At 37.9% G+C, this 19109-nt stretch overlaps 1 protein-coding gene across 1 annotated transcript; it reads right to left on the bottom strand.

Moving 5' to 3' along the window:
* Positions 1-17233: 17233 nt before the first annotated feature.
* On the bottom strand, positions 17234-17377 carry LOC136143071 (short transmembrane mitochondrial protein 1-like). The gene has a single exon (XM_065901354.1). The coding sequence runs from the start codon at positions 17375-17377 to the stop codon at positions 17234-17236; it is 144 nt and encodes a 47-aa protein (XP_065757426.1).
* Positions 17378-19109: the final 1732 nt, after the last annotated feature.

The raw sequence follows: 19109 nt of genomic DNA, 5'->3' as shown, positions 1-19109 counted from the left end.
CAACTCCTACAGAACTCCTACTGAAGGCTGGCAGAAGACCTCAGACCTCCCAAAAGGCAAGAAACTCCCCACGTAACTGGGTAGGGCAAAAGAAAAAACAGAGACAAAAGAATAAGGACGGCACCTGCACCAGTGGGAGGGAGCTGTGAAGGAGGAAAAGTTTCCACACACTAGGAAGCCCCTCCGCGGGCGGAGACTGCGGGAGGCAGAGGGGGGAGTTTCGGGACCGCGGAGTAGTGCACAGCGACGGGTGCGGAGGGCAAAGCGGGGAGATTCCTGCACAGACGATCGGTGCCGACCAGCACTCACCAACCCGAGAGGCTTGCTGCTCACCCACCGGGGCGGGCGGGGCTGCGAGCTGAGGCTCGGGTTTTGGTTTTGGACGGAGCTCAGGGAGAGGACTGGGGTTGGCGGCTTGAACATAGCCTGAAGGGGTTAGTGCACCACGACTAGCCGGGAGGGAGTTCGGGGAAAAGCCTGCACCGGCCGAAGAGGCAAGAGACTTTTTCTTCCCTCTTTGTTTCCTGGTGCGCGAGGAGAGGGGTTTAAGAGCGCTGCTTAAAGGAACTCCAGAGACGGGCGCGAGCCGCGGCTAAAAGCGCGAACCCCAGAGACGGGCGCGAGCCGCGGCTAAAGCCGCGGACTCCAGAGACGGGCGGGAGACGCTGGGGCTGCTGCTGCCGCCACCAAGGGGCCTGTGTGCGAGCACAGGTCCCTCTCCACACCCCTCTTCCGCGGAGCCTGTGCAGCCCGCCACTGCCAGGTTCCCGGGATCCAGGGACAACTTCCCCGGGACAGCGCACGGCGGGCCTCAGGCTGGTGCAACGTCACGCCGGCCTCTGCCGCAACGTCACGCTGCCTCTGCCGCCGCAGGCCGGCCCCGCACGCAGTGCCCCTCCTTCCCCCATCCCCCAACCCCCGGCCTGAGTGAGCCGGAGGCCCCGAATCAGCGGCTCCTTTAACCCCGTCCTGTCTGAGCGAAAAAACAGACGCCCTCCAGCGACCTACACGCAGAGGCAGGGCCAAATCCAAAGCTGAGCTCCTGTGAGCTGTGAGAACAAAGAAGAGAAAGGGAAATCTCTCCCAGCAGCCACAGAAGCAGCGGATTAAAGCTCCACAATCAACTTGATATACCCTGCATCTCTGGAATACCTGAATAGACAAGGAATGATCCCAAATTGAAGAGGTGGAATTTAGGAGCGAGATCTATGATTTTTTTCCCTTTTCCTCTTTTTGTGAATGTGTACGTGTATGCTTCTGTGTGAGATCCTGTCTGTATACTCTTGCTTCCACCATTTGTCCTAGGGCTCTATCCGTCCATGACTTTTTTTTAAAAATTCTTTTTCTTAATAATTAAGTTTAATTGTAATAACTTTATTATACTTTACCTTCGTTCTTTCTTTCTTTCCTTCCTTCCTTCCCTCCTTTAGACAACGAATCACCCCAAATTGAGGAGGTGGTCTCAGGGAGCAGGATTTATGATCTTTCCCCCTTTACCTCTTTTTGTGAAGGTGTATGTGTATGCTTCTGTGTAAGATTTTCTCTGTATAGCTTTGCTTCCAACATTTGTCCTAAGGTTCTATCGGTCCCTTTTTTTTTTTTCTAAATATTTTTTAATTCAATAACTATATTATACTTTATTTTATTTTTACTGTATCATCTTTCTTTCTGTCTTTTTTCCTTCTTTCCCTCCTTCCTTCCTTCCTCCCTCCCTCCCTGCTTTCTTTCCTTCTTTGCTTCTTTCTTCCTTCCTTCCTTTCCTCCTTTCCTTCTTTCTTTACTCATACTTCTACTAATTCTCCCTACTTTTTCTCCCTTTTATTCTGAGCTGTGTGGATGAAAGGCTCTTGGTGCTCCAGCCAGGAGTCAGGGCTCTGCCTCTGAGGTAGGAGAGCCAACTTCAGGACACTGGTCAACAAGAGACCTCCCAGCTCCACATAATATTAAACGGTGGAAATATCCCAGAGACCTCCATCTTAACACCAGCACCCAGCTTCACTGAACGACCAGCAAGCCACAGTGCTGGACAACCTATGCCAAACAACTAGCAAAACAGGAACACAACCCCACCCATTAGCAGAGAGGCTGCCTAAAATCATAATAAGGCCACAGACACCCCAAAACACACCACCAGACGTGAACCTGCCCACTAGAGAGACAAGATCCAGCCTCATCCAGCACAACACAGGCACTAGTCCCCTCCACCAGGAAGCCTACACAACCCACTGAAACAACCTTAGCCACTGGAGACAGACATCAAAAACAACGGGAACTACGAAAGTGCAGCCTGCAAAAAGGAGACCCCAAACACAGTAAGATAAGCAAAATGAGAAGACAGAAAAACACACAGCAGATGAAGGAGCAAGATAAAAACCCACCAGACCTAACAAATGAAGAGGAAATAGGCAATCTACCTGAAAAAGAATTCAGAATAATGATAGTAAGGATGATCCGAAATCTTGGAAGTAGAATGGACAAAATGCAAGAAACAGTTAACAAGGACCTACAAGAACTAAAGATGAAACAAGCAACGATGAACAATGCAATAAATGAAATTAAAATCACTCTAGATAGGATCAATAGCAGAATAACTGAGGCAGAAGAACGGATAAGTGACCTGGAAGATAAAGTAGTGGAAATAACTACTGCAGAGCAGAATAAAGAAAAAAGAATGAAAAGAACTGAGGGCAGTCTCAGAGACCTCTGGGACAACATGAAACGCACCAACATTCGAATTATAGGGGTTCCAGAAGAAGAAGAAAGAAAGAAAGGGACTGAGAAAATATTTGAAGAGATTATAGTTGAAAACTTCCCTAATATGGGAAAGGAAATAGTTAATCAAGTCCAGGAAGCACAGAGGGTCCCATACAGGATAAATACAAGGAGAAACACGCCAAGACACATATTAATCAAATTGTCAAAAATTAAATACAAAGAAAGCATATTAAAAGCAGCAAGGGAAAAACAACAAATAACACACAAGGGAATCCCCATAAGGTTAACAGCTGATCTCTCAGCAGAAACCCTACAAGCCAGAAGGGAGTGGCAGGACATACTGAAAGTGATGAAGGAGAATAGCCTGCAACCAAGACTACTCTACCCAGCAAGGATCTCATTCAGATTTGATGGAGAAATTAAAACCTTTACAGACAAGCAAAAGCTGAGAGAGTTCAGCACCACCAAACCAGCTTTACAACAAATGCTAAAGGAACTTCTCTAGACACGAAACACAAGAGAAGGAAATGACCTATAGTAGCGAACCCAAAACAATATATAAAATGGAAATAGGAACATACATATCGATAATTACCTTAAATGTAAATGGACTAAATGCTCCCACCAAAAGACACAGATTGGCTGAATGGATACAAAAACAAGACCCTTATATATGCTGTCTACAAGAGACCCACTTCAGAACTAGAGACACATACAGACTGAAAGTAAGGGGATGGAAAAAGATATTCCATGCAAATGGAAACCAAAAGAAAGCTGGAGTAGCAATTCTCATATCAGACAAAATAGACTTTAAAATAAGGACTATTAAAAGGGACAAAGAAGGACACTACATAATGATCAAGGGATCGATCCAAGAAGAAGATATAACAATTGTAAATATTTATGCACCCAACATAGGAGCACCTCAATACATAAGGCAAATACTAACAACCATAAAAGGGGAGATCAACAGTAACACATTCATAGTAGGGGACTTTAACACCCCACTTTCACCCATGGACAGATCATCCAAAATGAAAATAAATAAGGAAACACAAGCTTTAAATGATACATTAAACAAGATGGACTTAATTGATATTTATAGGACACTCCATCCAAAAACAACAGAATACACATTTTTCTCAAGTGCTCATGGAACATTCTCCAGGATAGATCATATCTTGGGTCACAAATCAAGCCTTGGTAAATTTAAGAAAACTGAAATTGTATCAAGTATCTTTTCCGACCACAACGCCATGAGACTAGATATCAATTACAGGAAAAGATCCGTAAAAAATACAAACACATGGAGGCTAAACAATACACTACTTAATAATGAAGTGATCACTGAAGAAATCAAAGAGGAAATTAAAAAATACCTAGAAACAAATGACAATGGAGACACAACGACCCAAAACCTATGGGATGCAGCAAAAGCAGTTCTAAGGGGGAAGTTTATAGCAATACAAGCCCACCTTAAGAAGCAGGAAACATCTCAAATAAACAACCTAACCTTGCACCTCAAGCAATTAGAGAAAGAAGAACAAAAAAACCCCAAAGCTAGCAGAAGGAAAGAAATCATAAAAATCAGATCAGAAATAAATGAAAAAGAAATGAAGGAAACAATAGCAAAGATCAATAAAACTAAAAGCTGGTTCTTTGAGAAGATAAACAAAATAGATAAACCACTAGCCAGACTCATCAAGAAAAAAAGGGAGAAGACTCAAATCAATAGAATTAGAAATGAAAAAGGAGAAGTAACAACTGACACTGCAGAAATAAAAAAAATCATGAGAGATTACTACAAGCAACTCTATGCCAATAAAATGGACAATCTGGAAGAAATGGACAAATTCTTAGAAATGCACAACCTGCCAAGACTGAATCAGGAAGAAATAGAAAATATGAACAGACCAATCACAAGCACTGAAATTGAAACTGTGATTAAAAACCTTCCAACAAACAAAAGCCCAGGACCAGATGGCTTCACAGGTGAATTCTATCAAACGTTTAGAGAAGAGCTAACACCTATCCTTCTCAAACTCTTCCAAAATATAGCAGAGGGAGGAACACTCCCAAATTCCTTCTACGAAGCCACCATCACCTTGATACCAAAACCAGACAAGGATGTCACAAAGAAAGAAAACTACAGGCCAATATCACTGATGAACATAGATGCAAAAATCCTCAACAAAATACTAGCAAACAGAATCCAACAGCACATTAAAAGGATCATACACCATGATCAAGTGGGGTTTATTCCAGGAATGCAAGGATTCTTCAATATACGCAACTCTATCAATGTGATAAACCATATTAACAAATTGAAGGAGAAAAACCATATGATCATCTCAATAGATGCAGAGAAAGCTTTCGACAAAATTCAACACCCATTTATGATAAAAACCCTCCAGAAAGTAGGCATAGAGGGAACTTTCCTAAACATAATAAAAGCCATATATGACAAGCCCACAGCAAACATCATCCTCAATGGTGAAAAACTGAAAGCATTTCCACTAAGATCAGGAACAAGACAAGGTTGCCCACTCTCACCACTCTTATTCAACATACTTTTGGAAGTTTTAGCCACAGCAATCAGAGAAGAAAAGGAAATAAAAGGAATCCAAATCGGAAAAGAAGAAGTAAAGCTGTCACTGTTTGCAGATGACATGATACTATACATAGAGAATCCTAAAGATGCTACCAGAAAACTACTAGAGCTAATCAATGAATTTGGTAAAGTAGCAGGATACAAAATTAATGCACAGAAATCTCTTGCATTCTTATACACTAATGATGAAAAACCTGAAAGTGAAATCAAGAAAACACTCCCATTTACCATTGCAACAAAAAATAAAATATCTAGGAATAAACCTACCTAAGGAGACAAAAGACCTGTATGCAGAAAATTATAAGACACTGATGAAAGAAATTAAAGATGATACAAATAGATGGAGAGATATACCATGTTCTTGGATGGGAAGAATCAACATTGTGAAAATGACTCTACTACCCAAAGCAATCTACAGATTCAATGCAATCCCTATCAAACTACCACTGGCATTTTTCACAGAACTAGAACAAAAAATTTCACAATTTGTATGGAAACACAAAAGACCCCAAATAGCCAAAGCAATCTTGAGAACGAAAAAAGGAGCTGGAGGAATAAGGCTCCCTGACTTCAGACTATATTACAAAGCAACAGTAATCAAGACAGTATGGTACTGGCACAAAAACAGAAAGATAGACCAGTGGAACAGGATAGAAAGCCCAGAGATAAACCCACGCACATATGGACACCTTATCTTTGATAAAGGAGGCAGGAATGTACAGTGGAGAAAGGACAGCCTCTTCAATAAATGGTGCTGGGAAAACTGGACAGGTACATGTAAAAGTATGAGATTAGATCACTCCCTAACACCATACACAAAAATAAGCTCAAAATGGATTAAAGACCTAAATGTAAGGCCAGAAACTATCAAACTCTTAGAAGAAAACATAGGAAGAACACTCTATGACATAAATCACAGCAAGATCCTTTCTGACCCACCTCCTAGAGTAATGGAAATAAAAACAAAAATAAACAAATGGGACCTAATGAAACTTCAAAGCTTTTGCACAGCAAAGGAAACCATAACCAAGACCAAAAGACAACCCTCAGAATGGGAGAAAACATTTGCAAATGAAGCAACTGACAAAGGATTAATCTCCAAAATTTACAAGCAGCTCATGCAGCTCAATAACAAAAAAACAAACAACCCCATCCAAAAATGGGCAGAAGACCTAAATAGACATTTCTCCAAAGAAGATATACAGAATGCCAACAAACACATGAAAGAATGCTCAACATCATTAATCATTAGAGAAATGCAAATCAAAACTACAATGAGATATCATCTCACACCAGTCAGAATGGCCATCATCAAAAAATCTAGAAACAATAAATGCTGGAGAGGGTGTGGAGAAAAGGGGACACTCTTGCACTGCTGGTGGGAATGTGAATTGGTTCAGCCACTGTGGAGAACAGTATGGAGGTTCCTTAAAAAACTACAAATAGAATTACCATATGACCCAGCAATCCCACTACTTGGCATATACCCTGAGAAAACCAAAATTCAAAAAGAGTCATGTACCAAAATGTTCATTGCAGCTCTATTTACAATAGCCAGGACATGGAAACAACCTAAGCGCCCATCATCGGATGAATGGATAAAGAAGATGTGGCACATATACACAATGGAATATTACTCAGCCTTAAAAAGAAATGAAATTGAGCTATTTGTAATGAGATGGATAGACCTAGAGTCTGTCATACAGAGTGAAGTAAGTCAGAAAGAAAAAGACAAATACCGTATGCTAACACATATATATGGAATTTAAGGGAAACAAATGTCATGAAGAACCTAGGGGTAAGATAGGAATAAAGACGCAGACCTACTGGAGAACGGACTTGAGGGTATGGGGAGGGGGAGGGGTGAGTTTTGACAGGGCGAGAGAGAGTCATGGACATATACACACTAACAAACGTAGTAAGGTAGATAGCTGGGGGGAAGCAGCCGCAAGGCACAGGGATATTAGCTCGGTGCTTTGTGACAGCCTGGAAGGGTGGGATGGGGAGAGTGGGAGGGAGGGAGACACAAGAGGGAAGACATATGGGAACATATGTATATGTATAGCTGATTCACTTTGTTATAAAGCAGAAACTAACACACCATTGTAAAGCAATTATACCCCAATAAAGATGTTTAAAAAAAAAAATACCAATGCCATTTTTCCACAGAAATGGAACAAATAATTTTTAAATTTCTATGGAAACAAAAAAGACCCTGAATGGCCAAAACAATATTGACAAAAAAGAACAGAGCTGGAAGTATCACACCCCTGACTTTAGACTACACTACAACACTACAGTAATCAAAACAGTATGGGTACTTGCACAAAAACAGACATATAGATCAACAGAACAGGACAGAAAGCCCAGAAGTAAACCAACACACTTCTGGACAATTAATCTATAACAAAGGAGGCAAGAAGGAGAAAAAACAATCTTTTCAATAAGTACTGCTGGGAATACTTAACAGCTACATGTAAAACAATGAAATTAGAACATTCTCTAACACCATATACAAAAATAAACTCAAAATGGGTTAAAGACCTAAACGTAAGAGCAGAAACCATAAAACTCCTAGGGGAAAATATAGGCAGAACACTCTGTGACATAAATCACAGCAATATTTTCTTGGATCTGTCACCTAAGGCAAAGGAAATAAAAGCGAAAATAAACAAATTGGACCTAGCTAAACTTAAAAGCTTTTGCGCAGCAAAAGAAACCATCAACAAAACAAAAAGAAAACCTACTGAATGGGAGAAAATATTTGCAAATGATATGACTGATAAGGAGTCAATACCCAAAATATATAAACAGCTCATACAACTCAACATCAAAAAAACAAACAACCCGATTAAAAAATGGGCAGTAGAACTGAATAGACATTTTTCCAAAGAGGACATGCAGATGTCCAACAGGCACATGAAAAGATGCTCAACATTGCTAATCCTCAGGTAAATGCAAATAAAAACCACAATGAGACATCACCTCACATCTGTCATAATGGCTATCATCAAAAAGAACACAAATAATAAATGCTGGTGAGGATGTGGAGAAAAGGGAACCCTCCTGCACTGTTGGTGGGAATGTACATTGATGCAGCCACTGTGGAAAACAGTATGGAAGGTCCTCAAAAAACTAAAAATAGAACTACCATATAACCAAGCAATTCCACTCCTGGGCACATATCCAAAAAAACCCAAAAACACTAATTCAAAAAGATACATGCTCCCCAATGTTCACAGCAGCATTATTTACAACAGCCAAGATATGGGAGCAACCTAAGTGTCCATCAACAGATGAATGGATAAAGAAGATGTGGCACATATATACAATGGAATATTACTCAGCCATAAAAAGAAACGAAATTGAGTTATTTGTAATGAGGTGGATAGACCTAGAGTCTGTCATACAGAGTGAAGTCAGTCAGAAAGAGAAAGACAAATACAGTAGGCTAACACATATATATGGGGAAAAAAATGTCATGAAGAACCTAGGGGTAAGACAGGAATAAAGACACAGACCTACTGGAGAATGGACTTGAGGATATGGGGAGGGGGAAGGGTGAGCTGTGACAAAGCAAGAGAGAGGTGTGGACATATATACACTAACAAATGTAAGGTAGATAGCTAGTGGGAAGCAGCCGCATAGCACAGGGAGATCAGCTCGGCGCTTTGTGACCACCTGGAGGGGTGGGATAGGGAGGGTGGGAGGGAGGGAGACGCAAGAGGGAAGAGATATGAGAACATATGTACATGTATAACTGATTCACTTTGTTATAAAGCAGAAACTAACACACCATTGTAAGGCAATTATACCCCAATAAAGATGTTAAAAAAAAAATAAAATAAAATAAAATAGAAAAGATGTGGTATACATATACAATGGAATACTACTCAGCCACAAAAAAGAATGAAATAATGCCATTTGCAGCAACATGGATGGACCTGGAGGGTATTATGCTTAGTGAAATAAGTCAAGCAGAGAAAGACAAATAATGTATGTTTTCACTTACACGTGGAATCTAAAAAACAAACTAGCAAATGTAGCAAAATAGAAACATACTCACAGTTACAGAGAACAAACTAGTTGTTACCAGTGAGGAGAGGGAAGGGCACGATAGGAATAGGGGATTACAAGGTACAAACTACTATGTATAAAATATATAAGCAACAAGGATATATTTTACAGCAGAAGGAATATAGCCAATATTTTATAATACTATAAATGGAGTGTAATCTATAAAAATTTTTAATCAATATTTTGTACACCTGAAACTAACATAATATTGTAAATCAACTATACTTCAATTTTAAAAAGACTTACACACTGCTTGCCACATTTTTATGTTTATTTTGTGTTCCTTTTTCTCATGTTTGATTTGATGAAGGCAATAGAATACATGTTGGTAGAACGCAACACGTGGATAATACTAACATCACACAGAACTAACAATTATGGTAATTTTCCATACGACTAATTCTCCACCAATACATCTAAAAGGGATTCTCTTAGTATATCTCAGGATCTAAAAGGAGTCTCAGAAATATTAATATAACCTCCATTTTACATATGTGGAAAATGAAGTCCTGAGTAGAAATGCAAATGGTCTATACACCTGGAAAAAGAAAAAAGCTCTCTGAACCTGTTAAATGGCCAAAAACAAATCTAGTCTGAATGAGTTTGTATTTGAATAGAAAGCACTGTCTTGATGAGCAGTGTAAATTGCGATGGAGTTACAAAGTACTCAATATTTCCTTGCTTTACCAATAATGGAATTTTTGGCAATGAGATAATTTAACATCATTTCATTACAATTTTTTTCTATGATTGTTTTTTCAAACAGTATTGGATTAATAATAAATGTAAACTATAACTTCTATGTAATAATTCATGCAATTAAGATGTATATGAGTTACTTGAGTATTTATGTTCATTTATCAGTGAACTTTAGAGTTTGTATTGTTTCCTTAGCCAGTGGAAAATTAGATGGATACAGTTTATATGTAAGAGAAACAAAAAAAATTTTTGAAAGTTGTAAAATACATTCTTGGAGGATGTTTTAACATCTTCCCAACAATACTGCATATGGGTTCTAAATTCTCTACCTCTCACCAACACATGCTATTTCCTTTTTTATTTTTTTAAATCATAGCCATCCTATTGGATATGAAGTGGTATTTAGTGGCTTAATTTCCATTTCCCTAATGACTAATAACTTCTTTACATGTGCTTCTTGGCCATTTGTATATCTTCTTTGGATAAATGTCTAAATAAATCACATGTCCATTTTTCAATTGGGCTGCCTTTTTGTTGTTGAATTGTGTTTTTTATATGTGTTTTTTATATGTTTATTAGACCCTTATCATATATATAACTAGTAAATATTTTATCCCATTCTGTAGGTTTTTTCACTTTCTTGATAATGTTCTTTGATGAACAAAAGTATTTTCTCACCTATAAGGTTTTTTTCTATCATTTTTTCATAGCATTTTGAGTGTTCCAAGTACTGATATAAATTTTACTTTTGTAGCAACCGTTATTGGTTTCTTTCATAAGTATGCCTGTAATTGTATACCACTAGTGTCTACATTCATCTGACAGATGGGTTTTGTTCTGTTATACTTTTACTAAAGCTATGAGTCACTATAAAAATGAACAAAAATGAATTACTTGAGTTCCTTTATCATTCTGTTTCAATTAAATGGCTGACAGTTGCTTCCCATAAAGTTGCTACAAAATTAGATAAAATCAGAATATTATTGCACTTATTTAAAAAATGTATTCTCTTTCAACTCATGGTGCCTTTCCCCCTAGCTTTATATGATAAGGATCTACTTTTTTAAAGGATCTACTTTTTCTGTTTAGAAAATAAACTATTAAATTTTTATTTCAGTTTTGCAGAATTCCTCTGTTCTCCTGCATTACATTTAATATCTTCTTTTTAAAAAAGATGTTCCTTCGAAACTGAGTTGTTTGTAGTGAGGTGGATGGACCTAGAGACTGTCATACAGAGTGAAGTAAGTCAGAAAGAGAAAAACAAATACCATATGCTAACACATATATATGCAATCTAAAAAAAAATGATCATGAAGAATCTAGGGGGCAAGACGGGAATAACGATGCAGACCTACTAGACAATGGACTTGAGCATACGGGGAGGGGGAAGGGTAAGCTGGGACAAAGTGAGAGAGTGGCATGGACATATATACACTACCAAACGTAAAACAGATAGCCAGTGGGAAGCAGCCACATAGCACAGAGAGATCAGCTTGGTGCTTTGTGACCACCTAGAGTGGTGCGATAGGGCGGGTGGGAGGGAGGGATATGCAAGAGGGAAGAGATATGGGAACATATGTATATGTATAACTGATTCACTTTGTTGTAAAGCAGAAACTAACACACCATTGTAAAGCAATTATACTCCAATAAAGATGTTAAAAAAATAAAAATAAAAAAGATGTTCCTGAGTTAATATGTGCACAGATTTTCATGAGATCATAAATTACTTTCATTTTTTAATGTTCTCAAAATGTTTGCTTTGATACAATTGCCTAAAATATTAACATTAACACAGAAGCTAGTAGAAACCTTCCTGCAAAAGACAATGAAGAATGCTATTCTGAAATAGCTATAAACCATCAAGAAATACAGTAAGGGCTTCCCTGGTGGCACAGTGGTTAAGAATCTGCCTGCCAATGCAGGGGACACAGGTTCAAGCCCAGGTCCGTGGAGATCCCACATGCCGTGGAGCAACTGAGCCCATGTGCCACAACTACTGAGCCTGAGCTCTAGAGCCCGCGAGCCACAACTACTGAGCCCTAGTGCCACAACTACTGAAGCCTGCGCGCCTAGAGCCCATGCTCCACAACAAGAGAAGCCTCCACAATGAGAAGCCTGCGCACCGCGATGAAGAGTAGCCGCCACTTGCCGCAACTAGAGAAAGCCCATGCGCAGCAACGAAGACCCAACGCAGCCAAAAATAAATAAAAGAAATAAAGAAATATTTTTTAAAAAGAAATACAGTAATATTTTCATCATCGCATAGTTTTTCTGACCAGCAGGAAAAACAGATCTTTTCTTACTTGAATCCAAAGAATATGGCCAGTACAAAACAGGGAGCTTAGGCATATGCAGTAAGAGACTCTGGTATTTACTTTTTGAAAAATCTAACATTTGTACAGAATTAAAGAAAGAATGTTCATCACTTTAAAGGTGACAATGTCAGGGAAAATATAGTTTTCCTGGGGTGGGTGCTAACAAATCAATTAAAAATATGACTAAAGGAGTCATTTTAGTTGCCTTTATAACTAATGGCAAGAATTCTAGAAAAAAATGAGGAGTAAGAAGACTCATGATACAAGTTATAACATAACTACTCTGAGTCTGGGACCAAGTGTTTAAATACTAGGCAAGGACTTCCTTGGTGGTGCAGTGGTTAAGTATCCGCCTGCCAATGAAGGAGACACAGGTTCAAGCCCTGGTCCAGGAAGATACCACATGCCACAGAGCAACTAAGCCCATGCGCCACAACTACTGAGCCTGTGCTCAAGAGCCCACAAGCCACAACTACTGAGCCCTCAAGCCACAACTACTGAAGCCTGCGCACCTAGAGCCCATGCTCCGCAACAAGAGAAACCATTGAAATGAGAAGCCTGTGCACCAGAATGAAGAGCAGCCCCTGCTCTCTGCAACTAGAGAAAGACTGCGCACAGCAACGAAGACCCAACACAGCCAAAAAATAAATAAATAAATACTAGGCAAATATATAAAGGCCTTAGTAAGTCCAAATGTAAAACAGTATCCTATAATGCAACACTTTCAGTAACAGAGGCATCCTTTAGAGGAGGCAGGACAAGTAATGCCAGCAATGTGGTAGGCAGCAGACAGGTGCTTGGTACAAGAATAGTACAGTAGAGGGCCAAAAGCCGATTTTCAGTTACCAAAAAAGTAATGTGCATGAGTGGAGAATTTTGCCATTAATTATTAGTGATGCTATAAATCTGTGCATATACATCTCGAGCACCAAAATAAAGATAGAATTAACTTTATTAAGAAAGCATTGTAGGTCAAGATTCTGTATTATGTAAACATCTTAAAAGGGAGAAATTATTTACCTACAAATATTCCAGATCTGAAACAAAAAAGGATAAGACTGTTATAGTAATAGTTTCTTTTTTAATACTTCACTATTAAGGCAGTTTTACATTCACAGAAAAATTGAGTGGAAGGTAAGAGATTTCCCATATATCCCGTAATCCTACACATGGATAGCTTCACCCATTAGCAACATTCCACACTAGACTGGTACATTTGATACAATTGTTGAACCTACATTGACACATCATTATCACGCAGAGTCCATAGTTAGGGTTCACTCTTGTACATCCTATGGGATTTGACAAATATATAATGGCATATATACACAATCATAATTTCTTACACAGTAGTTGTACGACCATAAGAACCTTCTGTGTTCCAAGTACTCATCTCTCCTTCCCATGACACCTGGCAACCACTGATCCTTTTACTATCTCCATAGTTCTGTTTTTCTAGAATATCATATAGTTAAAATCATACAGTATATATAGCCTTTTCAGAGTCACTTCTTTCCTTAATAATATGTATCTAAGGTTACAACATGTCTTTAATAGCTGACAGCTCATTTGATTTTAGGCACTAAACAATATTCCATTGTCTGGATGCACTACTACAGTTTATTTATCCATTCACCTAATGAAGGACATCTTGGTTGCTTCCAAGTTTGGGGCATTATGAATAAAGTTGATATAAACATTCATGTTCAGGTTTTTGTGTGGATAGAAGTTTGCAATTCATTTGAGTAAATACCAAGTAATGCAATTGATAGATTGTATAGTAAGAATCTGTTTAGTTTTGTAAGAAACAGCTAAACTGTCTTCCAGTGCTGCTGTACCATTTTGCATTCCCACCAGAATTGGATGAGAGTTACTGCCGCTCCACAATCTCACCAGCATTTTGTGTTGTCAGTGTTCTCAATTTACGACATTCTAATAGGTGTTGAGTGGTTGATAATTTCTTGATAGATTATTTCTCTATAAAATAATCTTAATTTCCTTTCTTAAGAATATCCATAATATATACAATATGTTATAGCATACATATGTTGTCAGTAAGGATAGAAAGTCCTCAGACTTTCCCCTTGGGGCTGTCTCCTCTTTAATGATGCTCTCTACCTGAGAGTAAGAAAGGAGAAACCTGTACCCTAGGTAGCCATTGCCAAAACTATAAGAGAATAAGTATCGTTTGAAAACAGAGCAGTGATTTCTGTTTTGCCATTGTGTGGATTTTCCTCCTTCTAAATCAACTTTATTTTAACATTGTTTATGAAAAATTAAAAGCATTAATTTTAATTGTACAGTCCAATGAATTTTGACAAATGTATATACCTATTTAACTACCACCACTTTTACAATAAGAACATTTACATCACTGTCCCCCCCTCCAATACCTCCTCCAAACCTCCAAATCCCTCCAAACCTCTACTTCCTTCCCCTTTTGCAGTCAGTCATACCTTCCCACACACACACCAATCCACGTCACTAAGCAACCACTGATCAGATTTCCCTCATTAAAGATTAGTTTGGCTGTTCCATAATTTCACATAAATGAAATCATAGCGCATTATTTTCTGTCAGTTCTTTCATTCAGCATGTTTCTGAGATTTATCCATTTTTTTGTGTGTATCAGGAGTTTTTTGCTTTTTATTATAAGTAATATTTCATTGTACAGATATACTATAATCTATCCATTTATCTGTGATAGATCTTTGAGTCATTTCAAGTTGTGGGCATATGAATAAAACTGCTGTTAAAATTGGAGCTTAAGTCATTTTGCAGACGTATGTTTTTATTTCTGCTGTATAAATAAACACCTACGAGCAGAATGGCTGGGTCATATGGTAGGTATAAGTTTACCTTTATGAGAAAGTAGAAGACATTTCCGAAGCGGTTATACCATTTTATATATGCCCATCAACAACACATGAAATTCCTGGCTGCTCCACATCCTTGTTAACAATTGTCACTCTTTTTTTTGGACTAAACTCTACTATTTATTGGACAATTTGCAAAGCACTGTGCTACACTGCTACACATCACATACATTATTTCAACTGTTTCTCACGGAAGCCCTATGAGGTAGGTATTGTATCCACATCTTACAGAGAACACAACAGTTTCAGAAAAACAAGCTGCTTGCCCCTGATCACACTGCAAGGGAGAAGCCAAACCATAATATGATCCTAACCTGTCTCACGCACCAGTACAACCTGACAGGGACAAAACTTATCTCCATGTATGAAAGATCCAGGTTTTCAAAGAGAAGTAGAATCACTTCATTTTATAATCACATTTAGTATCAGTGGCATCACTGTCTGGAAAAAAGGTCTCTAAACCATTCTTCCAGTTTACTAATTCTGCTAAAATGTCTTCAGAAATGGCATCATCAGTGAAACTACCCAACAAGCCCTCTAGAACAAAACACCCAATGAAATGGGCCTTTATTTATATTTTCTGCAAATTACACTTCCAGGACTTTAGCTTGGAGCTATCCCCCTGCACAGATATGTATAATAACATTGGGTTTAAGGTTATCACTGTAATAGCAACAGATAGGAAACAACCTAAACATTCCTCAGGAGCAGATTAAATAAATTATGGTATATTCATTCAGTAGAACCTTATGTAGCCAAAAAAGGAAAGAGGTTCTTTGTTCCTTAACTACTGATATGGAATGACCTCCACTGGGGAAAACACTGTATATAGTTTGTTATCATTTGTATAAAAATCCCCATGTACATGTGTTTGTTCAGGCACAAAATCTTTTGCAAAAGGATACAGGAAACTAGCAAGTGCCTGACTCCAGGGAGAGGAACTAGGAGCTGGGGGACAACCCAAATCACTCTGTATTGACCCAGGGGGAAAGTTATGTATTTAAATGTTTTTCAATTAAAAAAAATTATGGACTGATTATACACTTGAAAAATTACAAGAGTAATTTATGGTTGCAGAAGAAAAAACAAAGTCTTCTTATGAGAATCACTATAAAGTTATAACGTAAATACATTTTTTTAATGTAAAAAGGCATAGAATTTCCTTTATGGACAACTTCTCACTTATCTACCATGTAATGTCAAATGTGCCTGTAATCCCATAAAATAAGTATGATTCTTATGAGAGAATAGAGCCAGATCAAATGCATCATTAAGAAAAAACATGCATACTAGACTATGAATTCTACTGAGAACAAAGGCCATTACTTTAAATACTTTCAAACTTCCTAGTTCCTGATAGGGTTTTCAGAACAGAGTTTCTTGGTTAATGAATAGCAAATTGATTTATTGGTTAAATTAGCAACTATGGAGCTTCCTGACAACAATATAAAATTAGTGGATAATTCACCAGAAACTAGCTTCTAGATTTTCATTTTAATTACTACTTTGAAACAACATAATTTAGTACCAAAGGTTTAAACACCCAATATAAATGCTAGACTGTGAAATCAGCATTATTTATATTTCATCAGCTATACAAAACTCATCAATTTTTCTTTTGAAAACGGTAGCAGAAATCCCATAGAATAAAAGAGAGACTACTAATTAAAGGTCATGTTTACTAATCTAGCACCATAATTCCATTCTCAGGACCTCCCAAGTGGCTGGAAGGAGGAAGGGAAGAAGTGAGGATGTTGGAAAAGTGAGGGTTGCTCTTAACTTGTGGCCCCATTTGTGCTGTAAGGCAATGCAGGGTCTAGCAAAGAAGAAAATTGCTGAGGCTGGAGATGAAAACAAGAACTTTTGGTTTAGATGGTAAAGGAGGCCCTCAAGAACAGTAGAATCAGTTTATCTAGGAGGCAGTGCTAGAGTCAGCCTCATGAACTAGGGGGTTTCTTCTTGGCGTCCACGTCCTTTTTAACTTCTTCAGGTTTTTTAGACAGGTTTGGTATGTCATAGTTCTGAGCCAGATACATTCCCACCACGTTGCCAAGAGTAAATCCAAGCAGGAACTGGAGCATAGTGTTGGCAAGGAGGGCGCGAAGGGCCTCCCCCTGGCGCGATGAGTCAACAATTGTCACTCTTAATTTTAGCCATTCTAGCCGGTGTAAAGTGGTATCACATGTGGTTATCATTCATAGTTTCCTAATGATTAATGAAGTTGAGAATATTTTCATGTGCTTAGTTGCTGTTCATTTATATTCTTTGGTGAAGTGTCTTCAAATATTTCTCCCAAATTATACTGAGCTGTTTTTCTTCTTAGTATTTAGTTATAAGAGTGCTATTTATAAAACATATTATAGATACTAGTTATTTGTCAATTATATATAGAAAGAATCTTTTCTCCCAGTCTGGAGTTTGACTTTTCATTTTCTTCATGTTACATTTCAAAGAGCAGAAGTTTTCATTTTGATGAAATCCAATTTATCTTTTTATTAATTTTATGATTAGTGCTTTTGTGTCATCTGTAAGATATTTTTGCCTATCCCAAAGTCACAAAGATTTTCTCCTATAGTTTCATTTAGATGATTTATACTCTTAGCTCTTTCAGTTAGACCTATGATCCATTTCAAATTTAGTTTTGTATATGGCATGAAATAAAGGTCAAGGTTCATTTTTTTCCATATGTATATTCAGTTAATTTAGCACTATTAACTTACTGGAAAGACTATCCTTTCCCCCATTGAATTTCTTGATAATTTTGTTGAAAATCAATTTACCATACATGCGTGGGTTTTTTTCTGGACTCTTTTGTGTTTCCTAGATCGATATGATCTATAATAATCTTTGAAACTAATTTTAGAGTAAGTTTTGAAACCAGATAATGTGAGTCACCAAACTTGTTACTCTTCTTCAAAATTGCTTTGACTAATATATTTCCTTTGCATTTCCATATTAATTTCAGAATCAACTATTAAGTTTGCTATAAAAGCTGCTGGGAATTTATTTGGGTTTATAGGGAATCTATGGATTAGTTTGGGGAGAATTGACATGTTTACAATATTGAGACCTGAAATCCATGTACATGGTATATCACCTCATTTATTTAAATCTTTTAAAATTTCTCTCAGGAGTGTTTTTTAAAAGTTGTTTTTGTTTGTTTGGTTTGGTTTTTGTACACACTATTTAAGAGCCAGAGGAAGTTTCTTCCCCTTCCTAAATTGCTGGAAGTTTTTATCAGGAATAGGTGCTGAATTTTGTCAAATTCACTTTCTACATTCATAGGGAAAATTTTTTCTCCTTTATTATGTTATTAGGGTAAAATAGAATTGATTTTAAAATATCAAACCAGGCTTACATTCCTGGAATAAACACAATTGGTTATGATGTATTGATATTATCCCTCTAAGTACTGCTTCAGCTACATTCCCAAAATTTTGATATGTTGGGTTTTCATTTTCATTCAGTTCAAAACTTTATTATCTAATTCTCTTGTGATTTCTTCTTTGAACCATGGTTTATTTGAAGATTTGGGTTGTTTTTTTTTTTTTAATTTTTAATTTTATTTTATTTTGATTCTTTTCTTTTTTAAAAAAATTATTTATTTATTTTTGGCTGCATTGGGTCTTCATTGTCACGTGGGCTTTCTCTAGTTGCAGACAGTGGGGGCCACTCTTCGTTGCGGTGCATGCGCTTCTCATCACGGTGGCTTCTCTTGTTGCAGAGCACGGGCTCTAGGAGAGCGGGCTTCAGTAGTTGCGGCTTGCAGGCTCTAGAACACAGGCTCAGTAGTTGCAGTACATGGGCTTAGTT

The sequence above is a fragment of the Phocoena phocoena genome, chromosome X, assembly GCF_963924675.1.
Source record: "Phocoena phocoena chromosome X, mPhoPho1.1, whole genome shotgun sequence".
Taxonomy (NCBI): domain Eukaryota; kingdom Metazoa; phylum Chordata; class Mammalia; order Artiodactyla; family Phocoenidae; genus Phocoena; species Phocoena phocoena.
This window is presented reverse-complemented; position numbering and strand designations above follow the sequence as displayed.

Excerpts from the sequence above, each read along its gene's own strand:
- LOC136143071 (XM_065901354.1), bottom strand. The coding sequence starts at position 17,377 with ATGCTCCAGTTCCTGCTTGGATTTACTCTTGGCAACGTGGTGGGAATG.